General features: G+C 35.2%; 1 protein-coding gene across 1 annotated transcript in view; it reads right to left on the reverse strand.

Moving 5' to 3' along the window:
* The window catches only part of SAMSN1 (SAM domain, SH3 domain and nuclear localization signals 1), a 142,332-nt gene that overhangs the window by 79,212 nt on the left and 43,953 nt on the right, over nt 1-19,167 (reverse strand). Inside the window, exon 6 of the mRNA XM_039245898.1 lies at nt 5,624-5,976. Within this exon, the coding sequence (XP_039101829.1) occupies nt 5,624-5,976 (353 nt within the window). The remainder of the gene's footprint in view (nt 1-5,623; nt 5,977-19,167) is intronic.

Here is a 19,167-nt window from a genome sequence, read left to right on the forward strand (position 1 = left end):
TGAGCAGTATTCTCTGCCTATGTTATTCAGTGGGACCACAGAGGCTTTTTGGTAGGAGTCTAACATCACTAACGTACAAAGAAAATAATAGAATCTATAATATTAATACTGCCTTTTTTTTTAATATATAAACTATGTGTTTCCTTACTCTCTTTTTCCTGGTCTTCTCAATCTTCATTCCTTCATTCCACAGGTACACCATGGATTCTTACTTATCCATCAACACTTTTATTTGTTTTTATTTTTTAAATTTTTTAACGTTTTTTATTTTGAGAGAGAGACATAGGTTGAGTTGGGGAGGGGCAGAGAGAGAAGGAGACACTGAATCTAAAGCAGGCTCCAAGCTCTGAGCTGTGAGCGCAGAGCCCGATGCAGGATTCAAACTCCCGGACCCCAAGATTATGACCTGAGCTGAAGTCAGATGCTCAACTGACTGAGCCACCCAGGCACCCTGATCCATCAACACTTTTAAACTTCCATACTATTCATCAAATAGGTAGAAAAGAAAGGAAGGGCTAAATAAGGAAACAGTATAAATAAAGATATGAAGATGGAGAAAAATCAGTCTTTGGCAAAGGGTGGTTCACCTTGTCCACAGGAGAGTATGTGCATGAAAGAGACTTGTGGGGATTTAGTTAAGAAGGCAGATTAGGTGAATGAGTTTGCATTTGATCCTATAGGTGTTGGGAAGATATTTAAAGGTTTGCCAGATTTGAGCTTTAGAATCGTTAATCAGTCCAGTAAATTAATCTGGTAGATTAAACTGGTAATGACGTGTCATGTTGATTGAAGGAAGTAGACTATGGTCAGAGAGACTGAGAGAGTGCCAAGGCTGAGAATAGAGAAAGTAGAAGGCATGCACAAAAAGTGTATCCTGGCCACTTCTCTCTCACAGATCAGTAGTTTTTTTGGTCAGTATGAAAACTCTTATACCACTTAGCAGTGGGTCTATGGGTCCCAAGATCATTTTCTCTTGTCAATAATTAGAGTATATTTACTCCCCATTTGAATTGAACAGTTAATTGTGAAACATATTTTTCTTTATTTCTCGGGAAGCATTAGCAGACACCCTCTCACTGAAACAGTTCCATAAAGAAATTTTCCATTATCCACACTTTCTCTTCTGGCACAATTTTGACAGGTTCACATACTACTCCAATAAGCCCTTAGATCTTCACTCTTCTCATCTTCTTTTTATGTACTTTAAGATGGTTTAAGTAGAACTCTGTTTATGTTCTCACCTTGAGATTCTGCATATAAACTTCATTTTTCTTTAATTTTTATTTAAAATAAAAATAATATTTCATTATTATTTTTCTATCCACACTGCACTTGAATTATCCTGTACTTGAGTGTCTGTTCTGTTCTTTCAGGCCTTTACTTTCCTTATTCCTGAAAGAGCTTTTTAAATATATCATTCTGGAGTGCCTGGGTGGCTCAGTCGGTTATGCATCCAACTTCAGCTCAGGTCATAATCTCATGGTTTGTGAGTTCGAGCCCCGTGTTGGGCTCTGTGCTGACATCTCAGAGCCTAGAGCCTGCTTCAGATTCTGTGTCTCCCTCTCTTTCTGCCCCTCCCCTGCTTGTGCTCTGTCTCTCTCTGTCTCTCAAAAATAAATAAACATTTAAAAATTTTTCAAAATATCATTCTATTTTTATAAAATATTTTAGACATATGAAGGTACAAATGGGTATCTGCTCCCTCTTTTCATGTCAAGATTACTTCCATTTCTTAATATTATAAAAATAATTTACGTTTCTTATAAGTCTGAAAAATTATCCCAGATTTTGAAAAATACTTTTGCTATTATCATGACATTATATTCAAGGAAGGCCTCATCTCCTTTGCAACATACAAGTTTTCTTTCTTTCTTGCTCTTCTTCCCAACCAAGTCTCTGACTCACTTTCCTCTTTTGTTAAGAGGTTTCAAGCTCTTAGCATGCAGAGCTTCACCGTAAGTACCCTTCAATCACTCTTCTTGTAAATTGATTGTAAACACTTGGCTTCGAATATTATTTTTGGCTGTCTTCACTGTTACCTTTCTTAAATGCATTTGAAATCCCCTCTCTACACCACTCATCTCAGATATGAAAAAAAAGCCCTGCATCCTTACGTAGTTTTTCTTTTCACACTTTTCTTGTGGAGTATACACTTTCATAAATCTGTTGTTACCCTTCTCAGTTTATATCAACTCCATAATCACATATCTTTCCCCATGCCCCAGATCCAACAGACCTTGCAAACAACTAAACTGCATGTTAAATATCTGCGTATGTCTCGTACCTCTCCTGTTGACTTCTGTGAAAAACCCTTCACAAATAATACATTTCGTTGTCTGGCTTCAGTTTGTTTATGGTATCTCTACTGAATAAAATGTTCTTTCTTTCCAAGCCTAGCACAAGCTTCTAGTTTCTTTGGTTTGGGTATAAATATTACCTGCTATCAACTGAGTCCTGGCACGATTTCCTTTAATCTACCCAACAGCCCTGCATGGTAGACATCAATAATCTTGTTTCACAAATGAATGTTTTCAGAGCACACAAAGTCCCTCAGAAGAAAGAGGATGAGCAGAGTTGGAAGGCAATGCACGGAACTGGAATTAATGGGTTAAAAAAGGTAAAGAATGTCCCTAAGCTCACTCTGCTGGTGATGTCAGAACCAGTGTTAAGCTCAGTTCTGTCAGAACCAGTTTTGAGAGTATGAGCCTGCAGGGCTTAGCAAAGAGTTAGACTAGGATGAATAAAAACTTTCTGCAAGACAAGTCAGTTTCGGGCCACCTGCAAACTCTGCTTTGATAATGGCATCAAAGGCACTGGAATCTACTATTGCTGAAATTTCTGCAGTCAAGGAGGAACTAGCGTCTTTATGGACTGGTTTCATTTCTCTTGAAATGTGAGGGTTTGGCTCAGCTCCAGCATATTTGTATATCTTGGTACCTATTTTTTAAAAATCTGGTCACACTTTTACACTTTAAAATTGCAAAAGTGTCACCTCTACTTGTTATTGATGGTAAGTAACACTCATTTCAGAAGCAAAACTTTTCCTTCAACACTATTTGCCTTCTTTACCTTCTATAGAATGAAAGTTAAAGTATAACCCAGGTAATAACCCTGCAATTACTACAGAAAAAATGCCAGCCATGCTAAAATGAAACTGGGTATTTTTCACTTGGTACTATTATAGAATATATGTGTAGAATATAAAAATAATAATTTACACTCGTCCAACTTCTTTCATTCTATGTCTCAAATCCCTGAGTGTACGTGGTCTCATTAAGTTTACCAAACCAATTTAACTCTAACATGTTCTTGAACCCTCTCTCCAAATCCAGTGAGATTTATCTGTCACAAAAGCTGAACATTATCATCTGAAATTCTATGTATTCTGTAGATATGTTTGACCTTCTGCAGATAAGACTCATTTACTTAATCATCTAGTTATGATCGATAATAGGCAAAACTACCAAAAAGAAAAGAAAAATGCTACTATGTGTATATACTTAGATCTATACACACATTCACAAACACATAGGCATGGTAACTGAATTTATGTATAATTGGATTAATATGAGAATAGTTAGAAGAATGAGAATAAGTGTTTTATGTATATCTATGGCAATAAAGTCTGTTTAAAACTCTATTCATTTAGTCAGCAAATGAAATTCAAGTATTTATTGAGTACCTTAATATTCCAGGGACTAGGGAGCATACAAAGACAATTACTTACAGCAAATAAACAGATCCTCAACTAATTCCACGACAGGGTAGAATATGGTTAGCTCCATGAAGACGGGCAGTATGTATGGTTTGGCTTTGTATCCCCAGTGTCTAATATTGTGAACTGATACAAGTGATGCCAATATGTGTTTTATAAATATATAATGAAAGAAAAATGCCTGTAAGTTCTCTAAAAATTCAAAGGAAGGAGCAATTATTTCTATCTGGCATGACCCAGGGAGCGTTTCTAAACGACAAAGTAATCTGAGGGATAGGATGATGGTTAAAGGCAAGAATAACATGCTAGGCAGAGGCTAACGCATAAACACAAAGATAGAGAGGCAGGAAAGAACAAGAGAGTCATTAGGAAGAGGCAGATCATTCAGTTTGGCAGTCCAGCATAGGAAATCCATAAGGAAATTGTAGACCAAACTGAGAAGTTAGACTGAGGCCAGACTGCTAAAATCCAGAAACGCCAAGTTAAGGAATCCAGATTTTATTCTTGAAAGAAGCTCTGAATGTTTGAATTTAGATAATTATGCACCAGCTTTGCTACTTGCCAAATAGTCATTATTCTCGATCCTGATTCTGAAGCTATCGGGGGAGTCTTCAAAAGTAGTTCCTAATTATATTACCAGATGCTATCTAAGAAAGTGCTCCAGGAAGAAGCCTGCAAAGCCTAGCAGCCCCAAAGGAGAAGAGGAAGACTAAGGAATTGGGAGACACATTCCTAAAAATAATTGATGTTGGACAATTTTATCAGTTCTGAGACTGCTATTTAGATACCTGTAATCTTTAATGTGGTACTTTGAACCCAGATTGCTTAGCACTAGTCTGCAAAGACCTAACATAATACACAAGTCTTAAAAGGGAAAAAGGACTCCAAGCCTCTTCAGAGAGCTCTAATGCACCATGAAATATAGCCTTTAATGAAAGACTGATTCATAAAGCCAAGTGGTGTAGAATAGGGTTCCTGTATTCACAAAGTTCCATTCACTCACTACAAGCTCAAATGACCATGAACTATAGATAAATAAAGATATACAATACGTGCCTTAAGTAACTTACCATCAAGGTGGAAAAAAAAAACTACTCTTAAGTCCTAGATAGTTTGTACTATTTAATTTCAGTTTCTCAATTACCTCATGAATTTAATACTACTATTTCCATTTTACAATTGAGAAAGTTAAGATGAAAATGTTTTAATAATGTGCCTAAGCTAAACAAATAGCAGAGCTTGGATCCAAACCCAAATTTGTGTAACTCCAGAGTCCACGCTCCTTCTCTTGCACCATAAAGCCTTAGGGCCTAGTTCAATAGATGGGAAACACTATATTAGCTAAAATCAGGATCCTTAGCATAAGATTGATCTTGGATCCACTTTTGTTTGGCTATGTGACACTGTACCTGTTGCCATCTTTTTGTGCCTCATTTGTCTCAATTATCAAATGGGCAAATTAGCATTAAAATAACAATACCTTACAGGATTGTTGTGAGGTGTAAATAAAATAATAAAGTACTTAGAGGAATGGCAGGCACATAGAAAATGCTCACTTAAATTAGCTATTATTTGTCACAGAAACTTCATTACCACAGCAGTGATTTAGATGATTCAACCTACACCTTCTTGAGCTGAATCAGTATCCAAAGTTTTCTTTCAACTAAAAAAAAATCTAAAAAATATTGTGCAGTAGTTTATTTGAACACAAGGAATATATATACACGATAATAACGTGATAGCAAAAATCACAAGAGCTGCATTCCTTTATGGGAAGACAACTCTGGTTTTGGTAACTTTTCTGACACTGATACATTTGACTGATTAGCACTTTTTTGTATTCTGTTTCTTTCCTGACAGTACAAACATCAAGATGAAACAGTACACTTCCTTAGTTTGCAGACTTACCCAAGAATGTGTGAGATCCATATCTGTACAGGAAGACTTAAGTTGTGGGTGGTGAGTGCAGCGGGAACAGTCATTCCAGGGTCCAACTTGGGCAATTTGAAAATCAACACATGTCCGGAGAGGGTTTTTTGGAAAAGGCTTCCAGCTGTTCCACAACTGAACTTCACCTTCATTGTGGGATAACATTTCTGCCATATTGCATCCCGTAGAAGTGCTAGATCTAACCAGTGATGCAGAAATGGTATCCAATCTCCTCTCCATTTCTTTCTTTCCTCTTGGGCTAACAGTACTAATTTTCTTTTCTTGCGATTTGGTTAATTTCATACAAGAAATTAATGTTTCATCTTCATCTTCTGAATAACAAAGAAAAATCAATTAAGACTATAATATGAATGTATACTTCCTTTGATATACTAGAAATGAATGAACACCACAGGATAAACCAGGAAGTCATTTAATTTCACAAGATAATTTATAATTGCAATTCTTGAAAGAGTAATCTTTTATACAGTAAATGATTTGTTTTGTAAAAACAAATATACCTAAAAGATTTTGAAGGTGTATATAATGATTAAATACAGTCTGACTACAATGACTGAAAGCCACATGCAAATAGTATACTGAAAGATACCTGAGAAAAATTACAAATTAAAAAATTCTCCATATCATATAAATATGATATGGTGTGCTTGTATTCTTTTTTTAATGTTTATTTATTTATTTATTTTGAAAGAGGGGGAGGGGAGGGGCAGAGAGGGAGAGAGAGGATCCTGAGCAGGTTCTGCACTGTCAGTGTGGAGCCCAACATGAGGCTCGATTGCACAAGCCATGGGATCATAACCTGAGCCAAAATCAAGAGTCAGATGTTTAACCAACTGAGCCACCCAGGTGCCCCACTGCGCTTGTATTTTTAAATATTTTTTTTTAATTTTTGCAAATAATGTGTATAGAGATCATGATAAAAAAGCAAATAAAATATTCTCTTTACATAAATAAAAAATGAAATTTCAATGGACATGGGCTAAAATCCCATTGGTATTCTAATTTTTTTCTAATATCAATCTATAAAGAGATTTGTGCAAACAGTGTTTCTTACAGTGAAATACTTTGGAAAAGGAAGAATAAGACTGAGAGAACCACAAAAAGAAGGTATATCTGTAATACTATAAAGTTGATTAGTGAAACCTATATATTTACATGTGGTGAAGGGTCTGATGAAATTTGTAGTAATATATAACAATTGCAAAAAATAGAAATACATATGACCCATAGTAAATCGTACCATATCACTGAATGTCTTTTAGTTCAAATGTTTAACTAATGTAAACCAAAGATTTTGATTAATAGCTTGTAATTGTGAATAAATAAATGAACACCAAAGTTGCATGTCATGACATGCCATTTTGCTGCACTCACATCAAAATTGAAAAATACTGTTTTCCGTAGCCAAAGAATGGTAAGAACAAACAATTGGGATCCTTATTTTCTCTTTCTCCCACTTTATCACCAAGTCTTGTCTTGAAGGAAAGGCGAAATGGGGTATGAAGTAAAATTCAAGAATAGGGTAAGGATATCTGTTTCACAAATAAATTGTTAATTTAAAAACCCTCAACATTTAATGATTACTTTAAGACTTTCTCAAAATGGCCTTCATTTTATATATTCTACCCTAATTCTTTCTCAAAGAATTTTGGGCAGCATTTTTGATTTCTTACTTACCGAGGTTCACTAATGTAGGTCTTATCTCACGCAGACTCGGCACCCTGGTTTTCTTGGTCCAAATCAGTTTCTGTAGTCTCTTTAACGTCCTCATTGATTCCACTGGGTCACCGCCTGACTTTACAGCCTAGCACAAACACAGCTCAAGGTAAAAACAAATTATTCTTCACAAAAGATTAAGTATAAAATGCGTCGAGATCATAAATGTGAGAAAATTAATAATGTGACCTTAAAACCTGTAGCCTGAGACAATTGTAAGCAATAACTTGAAAGCAGACAATTTTTGTTTGTTTCAAACTTGTAAAATATATTACAACCAGCCAGTCATGCTAAAGTAGGGCATTTTTTACCTTTTTTTAACTTCAAAATGCAACAAAATGGATTGAAGCTGGAGCCCTCTATAAATGAGTTGCTGGTGCTCAATATGAATAGTGGAAAGAAACAAGGTCTTTGCAGAATAACAAAGAAGGAACAACAGGTTTAAAGTTGTTACTTGAGAGTTGCTGGACCAGACTGATGATATGCACCAAAAAAAAAAAACAAAAACAAAAACCAGAATTCAAATTTTCTTCATTTTTTTCTTTTAGAAATTTCTGGTAAAACAACATTTTATTCCAAGTATGAAGTGTTTTCAAATAATATATTTTTCTTTAAATATTGGTCATTGCCTTTTAGACACAACGAAACAGTCACAGCACTCTATGACTGTGACCTAGTATATAAGTGTCACTGGTTTATTATAGCAAAAAATATGGATAAAAGAATATTGCTTAGCCACTCAAATTTTCTTTGGAAGATACAGAAATGTTTCCCATGAGTTTAATGTGGGCAAATTTGTATTTGTACTCCTTTTACTTATTATATTTAAAATAGCTTACTCTTAACAATTTCACAATATTTTGGAAAGTAATATGTTATGTGTTAAATTTAATACTAATCGGTAAAATAGTTGTATTCTGTGATATTAATTAAATATGAAGTAATACATAGAGGAATACTTCTTTCTCATCCAGAAATTGCTGGACTCAGAAATATTTCTCTCTGCTTTTGCCTATCCTTTCCATTAAACAGCTGATAAATGACATCTAAATAGATATTGCAGTTTGCAAAAGGTGAATGACTTGCTTCTTCATTAATGTTTGAATGAGATATATTTATAATTGTGCCTTCCAATCCTTTGAGAGAAACTATAAGCCCAAAGAAAGGTTTGCAAGAAAAGGCTCTCTGGCATACAGACATTTCCAAACATTAGATTCAGCACTTATTCTTGGTCTTTAAGAAGGACTTTGAGCAGCCAGTATAAACGTGGTGTTCTGTCTCTGCATAATAGCACCTAAGTAGGAAATGTGACGTTTTGTCAGAGCAAGTCATACCTGTTTGCATTAAATAAATATAAATGGGGAAATATTGAAATCATTTTAATCTTTCAGAGAGGCCTGGGATGAGATTTTCTTAGATATGCAGAATCTCCCTTTTCTTTCCAAAGGTCATGCTCAGCTCAACGCAATTTCTATTGCTATTTACTTTTGTATCATTTTCTCCTGTATTCCTCGTCAGTATTTTCTGAGTTACTCAGTTGTACAGGACCTGTAACTCAAGAAGAGTCATTCTTTAATCTTTAGACCCTTCTAGAAATAATAAGCTGACATTGCACAACCATTGAGCACGATGATTTTCTTTCTTGTACTTCTTTTGTTTATAGCAACCTCCTCCTATGCCAGCCAATGCTTAAATTGCTTCACTAAAACACTAGCATCAAAAATAGCCTTCTCCCTCCCCCTTCTTTGTGAAAACAACTTTCACTTGATATGGGGAAAGGTGTTATATACCAGGGTAACTGAATTCCATATGAATGATTTGCCCCTAGGAGGAAGAGAAGCATTTGTATAGTGTCTAAATTCATATAAGTGAGATCTCATGGCCCAGATGTGTTATGTTAAAACAAATTGACCTCTCATTATTTTGTTCAAACTGTGTTATAGCCTTTTTAAAGCACAGTCTTGTTAACTTTGGTATCTTTAATCACTCACAGATCTTTTGAGTTAATAGAGATCAGTCTATTGCATTTTATTCATTTTTGAATTCCATATGTCTAGGATAATACATGACCTGATAAATGTTTGCTAAATGTAAATATACTCTTGAGTTCATACATATGTTTTACCTACCAAATGGATTATCCACAGTAAATTTTTTACACAAGACTGGCTACTTTCTAATAGCAAAGTATTTCCAAAAAGCTTTCTCTTTCTATTAGGAAGTACATAGCTGAGTGATGAAAGTTACAGTAAATATTATGATAAGAGATGTAGAATCATCTCTATTATCTATTAAAAAGAAGCTCTTTAGAATATTTTCAAAATTATAATGTTACTCACAGTAAGTCTCCTAATCTGTTACCTATATATTTGTGTTAAATTTGATTAAAACTTATAATAATGTGCCTTTTAATTCCCAGATGTTTTCTAAGAAGATTGGTTCGTAAATTGAACTTACCATTCAACCAATCAATAAAAGTTTATTGAGCACCTAAGATATGCCAACATTATCATGCATTCTGGAGATACAGCATTGAACATGTGAAATGAGATCCCTGCTTTCATACAATCTACATTCTAGAAGGAGATGACATACCATAGACAAATAAAAAAAGAAAGTGTGACATATGCTATGCTGAGAACAGCATGACTGAGTGTAGATGGGGGGAGGGTTACTAATTTACATTGGGTGATGGGGGGGTGTTCACTAAACCTGAGGCCTGAACCTCAGTTCAGATGTGAAGATTTGGAGATGGTTTCGAATTCAGTGGATAGTCAGGGAGGATACTTCCAGGCCTATGTTTTAAATGACAGAGAAGGGTCAGCCAGGCAAATAGCAGAGGGAAGAGAATTCCTGCAAGACTTGTGCAAAAGTTCAACAGCTGAAATTCCAGGAAGAATTCCTAGCATATGCCCTAAGGAATAGAAAGGGGGGAAGAAGGTCGTAAGATGAGCCAGAGACTTGATGAGGGGCCCTCAAGGAGGCCTTTGTAGAACAGGCTGAAGAACATGTATTTTGTTCTAATCAGGCTAGTGACATACTTGGTTTACTTTTTTTTTTTTAATTTTTTTTTTTTTTTATTTCTGAGATAGAGAAAGCATGAACAGGGGAGGGTCAGAGAGAGAGGAAAACACAGAATCCAAAACAGGCTCCAGGCTCTGAGCTAGTTGTCAGCACAGAGCCCGATGCGGGGCTCGAACCCACGAACCGTGAGATCATGACCTGAGCCGAAGTCGGACGCTTAACCGACTGAGCCACCCAGGTGCCCCGTTGGTTTACATTTTTATTCATCTTCCTTTTTTATTGAATTGTGATCATCTTACTTTTTAAAAGACTTTTCCCAAAAGCATTCCAATATGCTCTGATCTTATCCATCTTTAATTTGCCATATTTTATTTAACACCCTTTCTGCTCCTTTTCCCATGCCTGCTTCTCTGAAAAGTCAATTGTGCTTACTTCCTCTAATTCCTTTCATTTCTCATCTTTTCAACTCACCTCATGTACTCAGCAATCAGCTTGTGCATCTGCTATTTCATTTAGATTGTCTTTGTTTTCCAATGAACCATTCTCAAACTGTGTCACTGTTTGATATTCAGCAATACTGACCATGATGACCTTCAAGGAAAACTTTCTTTTCTTGGCTTCTGTGACACCATGTTCTCTGGGTTTCCTTTCACCAAATGTTTTGCCCATTCTTTCTCTAACCCTTATATGCTAACGATTCCTTTCTCTCAAAATTAAATGCATAAATTCTTTTACAACTATCTCTGGGCCCTCCTCTTATATCACCATCATTCTCTCTCTCTCTCTCTCTCTCTCTCTCACATACACACACACACACACACACACACACGCACACACACGCACACACACACACTTAATGCCATTTAAATGTTGAAGATTCCCAATTTATTTCTCTGGAGCCTCCTTCAGATCTTCAGACTCACATACTCAATTGTCTGTCTAAAATGATTATAAGCCCCATCAAGACTGACCTCTAAGCCCCAAACATGATTCTTATCTGGTCTTCTTCCACTCAGTGAATGCCATCATCCTCCACCATATTGCATATTCCATAAGTAAGATGATCACCTTTGCCACTAAGCTCTCTTTTGTCGACTTATATTTATTCCATTAATAATTATGCACTGTTCCATTACTGAGTTTGGTCTATTCTTCAGAATGTATCTTGAATCTGTTCCTTTTTCATCATTTCCACTGTTACCACCCAACTGTCAAGTCTCTAACTGGTTTTCTTTATACTTTTTTGCCTTTCTTCAGTTGATGTACAGTAAAATGTTGTTCTCTTTGAAAGATATAAATCTGATGATATTACCATCTTCCTTAAATTAGTCCAAATTTCCCAGTGTTCTTTAAATAAAATCCAAAATACTTGACTGGTTCTCTAAGACCTGAGTTTCCAGGCTCCCTTCATACTCACAAGGTAAAGATATTTAGGTTCCCAATCTCCAGATCTCTTTTTCTCAGTGTTTTTATCTATGCTGCTCCCTCTTCCTGCAATTCTTATTCTCATTCTCATGGATTAATTAATTCCTACTCACCCCAGAAACTTCATACTAAATGTCATTTTTTTTAGAGAGATCTTTCCTGACTCCCAACTCCAAATTAGGTCTCCATTCTTTTACCTTCTTGGCTTTGACCACAGTTTCAGATTTTTATTTTTGTCACCATTGGTTAAATGTCTTTCTTTCCCATATACTCTAAACTGAAGGAAGAAGACAGGAACCATAACCTCCCATACAGATACCATGCAGTATCCTCAATATCTGTAACATTGTTGATAGTTGGTGCTCTATATGAATTAGTTGAAGTATAATATGAAATGAATGAATGAATAAATGGATGAAGACTTGATTTGGTAAAATATAATGATGCAAAGAACAGAATTAGAAATTGAAAATGAGAAGAGATAAGAAAGTATTGTATTTAGTTTACTTTTGAATTTTCTCCAATAAAAGAATTGTGACTATATTATGTTATTATAAATTAAATATTTCTCATATGTATATATTTTACTATGTATATACTGTATCTTTCATATATAAATATGCATTTCCTTTAGTTCATTTTTCTCACATTCCTTAAAATAATGTAAAATTTTGGTTAGAAGTGTTAGATTAAATACACCTCATTCTGACACTTTGCTTGACTATTAGGATGATAGAATAATTTTTAGAAAATAGCATCAATGAATTATTCAACTGGCTTAGTCCTACAACCATATTTTATGAACTAGGATGGAACTTATTGGACATCTAGTCTACCAGCTTTTTAAAAAATGAGAAAAACCAGAGAAGCTAAGTGGCTTATCCAGAGAAAGATAATTCATTAATAATAGAGCTAGGATGAAAATCAAATATTCTGACTTTTAATCCAATGTCCTTTCTCACGAGATTTTTAGAAGCTAACGTAATGACTAGTTATCTAGAATTGAAAGCCAAATTAAGACCAACCAAATCCAAGGTTTTGATTTATAAATTAAATATGGTTCTTCAAAGGAGGATAAATATCAGGTAGATACTCTCAGATTTATAGGTCTATTCTCTCTTATATATATACCTCCTGCTTCATGTATATATAAATGTATCATCTTTTATTTTTATCTTATTTATATATTATATATTTATACACAGATATACATGTATAAATATATTGAATACCTCAAACACACACACACACACATATCTTCTTTCACATACATATTCCCCTACAAGGGAATTTAATTTTTTTCCCCAGTAGTATCCTTTCCTTTTACACAGGAGAAATTTAGGCTTATGGAGACTAACTAAATCCAGACCACCTAACTGTCTGAATTGAAAAGGAAGCTGGAAATTAACATGATAGACATTGCATGAAGTAAAATAATTTCTCTTTGTTCTTTTTTGTTCCTCTGATTTAAAAAAATTGTTCCTCTCTCATGACCTTTTAAACAAGTATTCAAATAGAAAGAGCCTGATCACTTGACATCTATTTCACACAATTTCTTCAACATGGGAAACAGATTCTTTTAAATTAATTATCTTAGCTTATTTTAAAAGAAGGCAGTAATGAATACTATGAAATGAAACCTTAGATAGTTTCATGTATTTTGCTTTGACAATTCTTCTGAACTCCCGATTCTTCTGACTCTTAGTTACTAAAGATTTGTCCGTTTTAGGATTTTAGAAATGATTTTTTTAATGGTCACAAGACACTATTAAGTAAAAAGCCAGTATGTAAATTTGTATAAAAAGTATAAACACCACTCTAAGTGGCTTTCTTTTCCTTCTATAAATACTCTTCATAATAAAGACATACTACTCCTATAATTGAGAGAAATTCTATAATTTAAAAACTATATTTAGAATACACTTTTTTTGTTTTTTTACTTTTTAATGTTTTGACAGAGACAGAGCACAAGAGGGGAAGGGCAGAGAGAGGGGGAGGCACAGAATCTGAAGCAGGTTCCAGGCTCTGAGCTGTCAGCACAGAGACTGACACAGGGCTTGAACCCAATAACTGTGAGATCATGACCTGAACTGAAGTCGGACAGTTAACTGACTGAGCCACCCAGGCGCCCCTAGAACACAGGTGTTTATAATCGAATCTATTTCCGCCAAACAGAACATAAGTACCTAATGTTTTTGTTTGTTTGTTTTGTTGTTTGTTTTTTCTTTTTACTGTGAATTTATTCTTAGCCACTTGAAAAAAAGATACCTAGGCACTGGGTAAAAATGAGTAAAGTTATTTTCATGGTAAAAACAAAAAAGAATTAGTTTTAAATGATGAGATTGTTAAAACCTCAAAGCTGTATATCCATTCACTTGTATATAAAAGTGACTAGTGTTTATTTATGACTTAAAGCATACTTTAAAAGGTTCATTTGTGAGGTCACAGTGATCAATGAACACTTTGTAACTCAATGCACAGTAATAAAACCAAGAATTATAAACTAGAATCAATCAATGCAAACATGAAAATAAACAAGTTTCATTTCAGAGGATGATTTTACTGCTTTCTTGCAACTAAAACCAACTAAAAAGGCAATTTGAAAACATTTCATCTGTATAAATAAAATACTGATTGAAAAAATAATTGGTGGAAAATTGCCATGTTGATGTTAGGTATTCTTATGTAATTATAATTACAAAATTTATTATTTTTTCAGTAATAGAAATTAAGATTAAACACTAGACCAATACTTAACACACGGTCAAGCACAATTTTTAAAAAAAACATTGAATGAAAAGGCAATTGAATGAATTAAGGAAATAGAATACACTCTCCTAGAAGACTTATAAAATATTTATTTTTTCATTCAACACACATTTACCAAGCACATAATCTTTGGGAGATACAAAAAAGAATAAGATATTTTGTCAGCTTTATGATACTCATTGCTTAGTATGAGTCATTTAAAAAAAATCAGTAGTCTGTTTCTGTGCCTGTTCCCTCCAAGAAAAGGGTGAACTCTTTGGGGTCCCAGGGTTATTTTGCACATCTCAAACCTGGTCTCTAATATGCTCAATAATATATGTGAGCTGAAGCTGGTTAAAAATACATCTGGAGGAAAAGGTTAAGGTTTGTCATCTGAGAAGTACAAATAAAATGTGATGGTTACTCACAGGAGAGAAAGATTGCATAAGGTATAGTGGGGAGGGAACTGCACTTGCCTGGAGAATTAACAGGTATTTGAACAGCTAAGCAGTGTAATTTCACATGTCCAACAAAGCCCTTATGTAGCAGTTTTGTCCCACTATATAAATACCAATCACCTCCTCGAGTTCTAATACAGGTTTCTGGCTCCTGCTTCCTCTCAGGTTCCTCTCAGACCATAATTCTGGTCTTGGAATAACGTGCCACATGGGTTCTATTCTCCTCAGCACAAAGAAGTTACAGCTCCATGGCCATCTCCCCCCACTTCTGACGGAAAGCCAAGAATACTCTTTGCTCCTTCTTGACCCACAGGTTGGGGTCAGTCTTTTAATGGGGAGACATTGCAAAGCTAACTGGGAGCTGCCTGGATTACATAAGTCAGAAATTACTTTCCATGTAATACCATCTGCTCTGAAATTTCAAAGAAGTTTCTAATAACTATTCATAGGAATATTTCTCTTTTAGGGTACACTCTTTGGCTGATCCCCAAAAATTTACACAGTAGGAAATATAAGTGCCAGTACACAAATTAACCAATTTTTATTAAACATCTACTAGATTTCTAGCATACAAGGAGCTATGGGTATAGGAAATTACATAGAAAAAGATACAAAAAGATATCACGAAGTTATACCCTATACAAGAAATAAACAAAAGTATCAGGGAAACCCTGGCTTGATAGAATCAGCTTTGGTGGGCAGATATGCTGATGCGGGAAACACAGGCAAAAGAAAAGAAAAGAAAATTTCCTTATGACTTACAGCCCATTGATAAGTCTTGGAGACAGGCAGAGTGAACTTTCTCTAGGAACTCAGCTGCCTTGATGATGACACTTTGCTAAGGACAAGAGGCAATCTTAGGTTAACGGTGGCCTGCCCACCCAGGATCCTGTAAGTCTACTTTAACATATAAAAATTCTTTTGGAAATTTCCTTTATCTCTACCCCTCAAATCTATGCTAGCAATCGTCCACCAAGAATATGGCCCACTGATAAACATCTAAAAGGTCTCATGACTGAGTTTTTACTAAACAGTAATAAATGACTTTTTCCTAACAATCGCTAGCCTCTTAAAGGTCCTGAATAGCTTGCTTCCAAAATTCCTTAGAGAATTAGGCTATCCCTAAACCCCTCCCAACTTGAAAATATATCATCAGTCACCTGTCAGAACCCAAGTGCTGCTCTTACTGCCCATGGGTCTTGTCCCCATGCTTTAATAAAACCACTCTTTTGCACTGAAGCCATCTCAAGAATTATTTCTTGGCTGTTGGCTCTGAACACAAACATTTCCACATCCAAGTGACTGCTTTGCTGTGATGTTCTGCTTTATGACTAGTCATGTGAACTTGAACGAGCCACACTTCTCTGTGCTTCTATAAAATGAGGGTTTGGATCACAGGAATTCATTGTTCTTCTAATAAGTTTAGAGACATTAAGGTAAATAAGTATTTTCTTTTGTTACTTTATGTAAAGTCTTGGGCCTCAGAGGAATACTAAGGAAAAAGTAGAAATGAGTTACTATTGATCACAGATTATTAGAGCTTAAAGAGGTCTTTGTAGTTATCTAGTCCAACACCTTACTTTGAAAAGGAGGAAACTGAGGCGCAGAAATGTGAATTTAGTAGCCTAAGAGCATAATGGTAGCTCTAGATTTCTTGATCGGGTTCTCTTGATTCTGTTTCTAAATAATTTTTTTCACAGTCCTCCCAAACGCATAGCTGCATTTTCATCTAGGAAGTCCTTTTTGGATTCATTGTAATTTGGTGTTTTTTTTTTTCCTACAGCTCTTTGATATTTAACTAGTTATTAAAAACTTAGAAGTCATGGGAACCAGCAAGGGCAGAGTACATTAGTTTTTCAGGAAATAGAAGTAATATTTAAATAGTACTTTTTCATCACCTCTTCCTACCTATAATAGCTATCATCCCTCAGGCAAAAAAAAAAAAAAAAGTACTGTTGAGAAGAAAACTATTACAGAACCTCAGATGTTAACATGTTAATTATCTTTGGGAAGAGAGTGCTGTGAAAGGAGATGCCTTGAAACTATCATATTTATACCTACATTAAGAAACATGATTTATTGAAAGTAGTTATTTGACACAGAATCTGGAAGTTTATATTACATTTTAGGAAATAATAATCAAGTAAATATGTATAATTTAGCTTACAGTGTTCCCAAAACAGGTCTGGAAAAAGAATTGTAAAGAGGGCTTACAGTTTATTCAGGTCCATAACACTACGAGACTTGCTGATACACCAGTGTCTTGGAAATTTTCCATACTTTTTAAAACATGTCCTTTCCCTGAACTTGTGTTTAGCAATGACCAACTAGGAGAGGAAGGCGGTTAATGTGATCTGAGGATTTTAATACAAGAAAGAGTTGGCACACAAAGATACACTGCTCAACACTATAAAATTTTCCTTATCTCAGGAAAAATTGCTAAGTTGGGAGGAATTTGTTTTACATTAAAAACATCCTTCTTTAAAGGTACTATTTTATGCTTAAATCGGAGAGCTTTTCAATAATGACAAAGTGTTTTTTATATTCTCTAAAAACACTTCCATGTAGCAAACGTAATAAAGAACTATAGAAAACAATGTTCATTGCATTAAAATTTTGGGGAAACAGAAAAAAATAGTATGATTTGGGGAGAAGTTTCCTACCATTTCATTGGAAGTGGGTTTTACATATCTTTTTAAAAATTCTTTTAATCTTTATTTTTGAGGTAGAGAGAGAGAACAGGAAAGAAACAGAGAGAGAGGGAGAATCCAAGGCAGGCTTCAGGCTCTGAGCTGTCAGCACAGAGCCTAATGCAGGGCTCAAACTCATGAACCACGAGTTCATGACCTGAGCCAAAGTCAGAAGCTTAACGGCTTAACCCACTGAGCCACCCAGGTGTCCCAGATTCACGTCTTTGATAGTGAGAGGGACTCCACCATTTAAAGGTTACCCTCTTTAGCATTAGAAGAAGATTGATGTTAACATTCTTTTTTAAAAAATATTTTATTATTTATTTTTGAGAAAGAGGCAGAGCATGAGTGGGGGAGGGACAGAGGGAGAGGGAGACACAGAATATGAAGCAGCTCCAGGCTCTGAGCTGTCAGCACAGAGCCTGAAGAAGGGCTCAACTCACGAACCAGAAGATCATGACCTGAGCCGATGTCGGACGCTTCACCAACTGAGCCACCCAGGGTCCCCAACATTCTTTTTAAAAAATAAATAAACAAAACTGCACAAGGGTGCCAAAATAGTGGGGAAAGGATCCATTTTCTCAATTATGATAATCATCAAGTTATCAAAGTACAATGATTAGTGTTTCATCAAATACATACATATAAAGATGAGTCAATGTGTGCAGGTGTGTGCGTATATGTGTGCGTGTATATACATTACATATAGAGTGGATTCACTTCCCATCCCTCACTTTCTCCAGTCCCAACACATCATCCAAAACCAGAAGTTGATAGAAAATGACTTAGAATCAAGGAAATGGCTTATGAAACAATGTAAACCTTAATCCCCCTACCGTCCTTCACTATTAGGTATACAATAGGCATCCTTTCTGAACCTCTGATAGAATGTAAACTCAAACCAGATATATACTTGGAGTTGGGTAATATCTGGAATCATAGCACAAGATATTTTAGGTTTAGTACCTGTCCATGTGATCTCCTTACTGTTGACATCTACTTGAAAAACCCATGTACCTGGTATTAAGCAAGCGACATTGGATGGAGTTTGTAACAGAATAGAAAGGAATTTCAAGTTGTATTGTGAGGGTAGCGCCTTAATGGGGATTAAGAGGAATTTAGGGAGAGGATGCAAATGTTCATTGAACATCTTCTAGGATAATGTATGCTGTTTCATTTAATATTTTTAACACTCATAAGAAGTTTATCTCATCACCACCGTACACATAAGGAAACTGAGACACAGAGAATTTAAACAAGTCCAAAGTCAAAAGTTATAACTCAGATAAAGATAAAGCAAGTTTGGTTACTACAAGTTTCAAAGCTAAGCAGAAGTCCCATAAGTCCTACCTAGCCAAGGACCGAGAGGCAAGAAGTGGAAATACAAAATAGCTCAAGGGACTCAAGTTCATACTGAGTGTCTGGATTTCATTTTGCCATT

This window comes from Hyaena hyaena, unplaced genomic scaffold, assembly GCF_003009895.1.
Source record: "Hyaena hyaena isolate Hyena2069 unplaced genomic scaffold, ASM300989v1 scaffold_272, whole genome shotgun sequence".
NCBI lineage: Eukaryota > Metazoa > Chordata > Mammalia > Carnivora > Hyaenidae > Hyaena > Hyaena hyaena.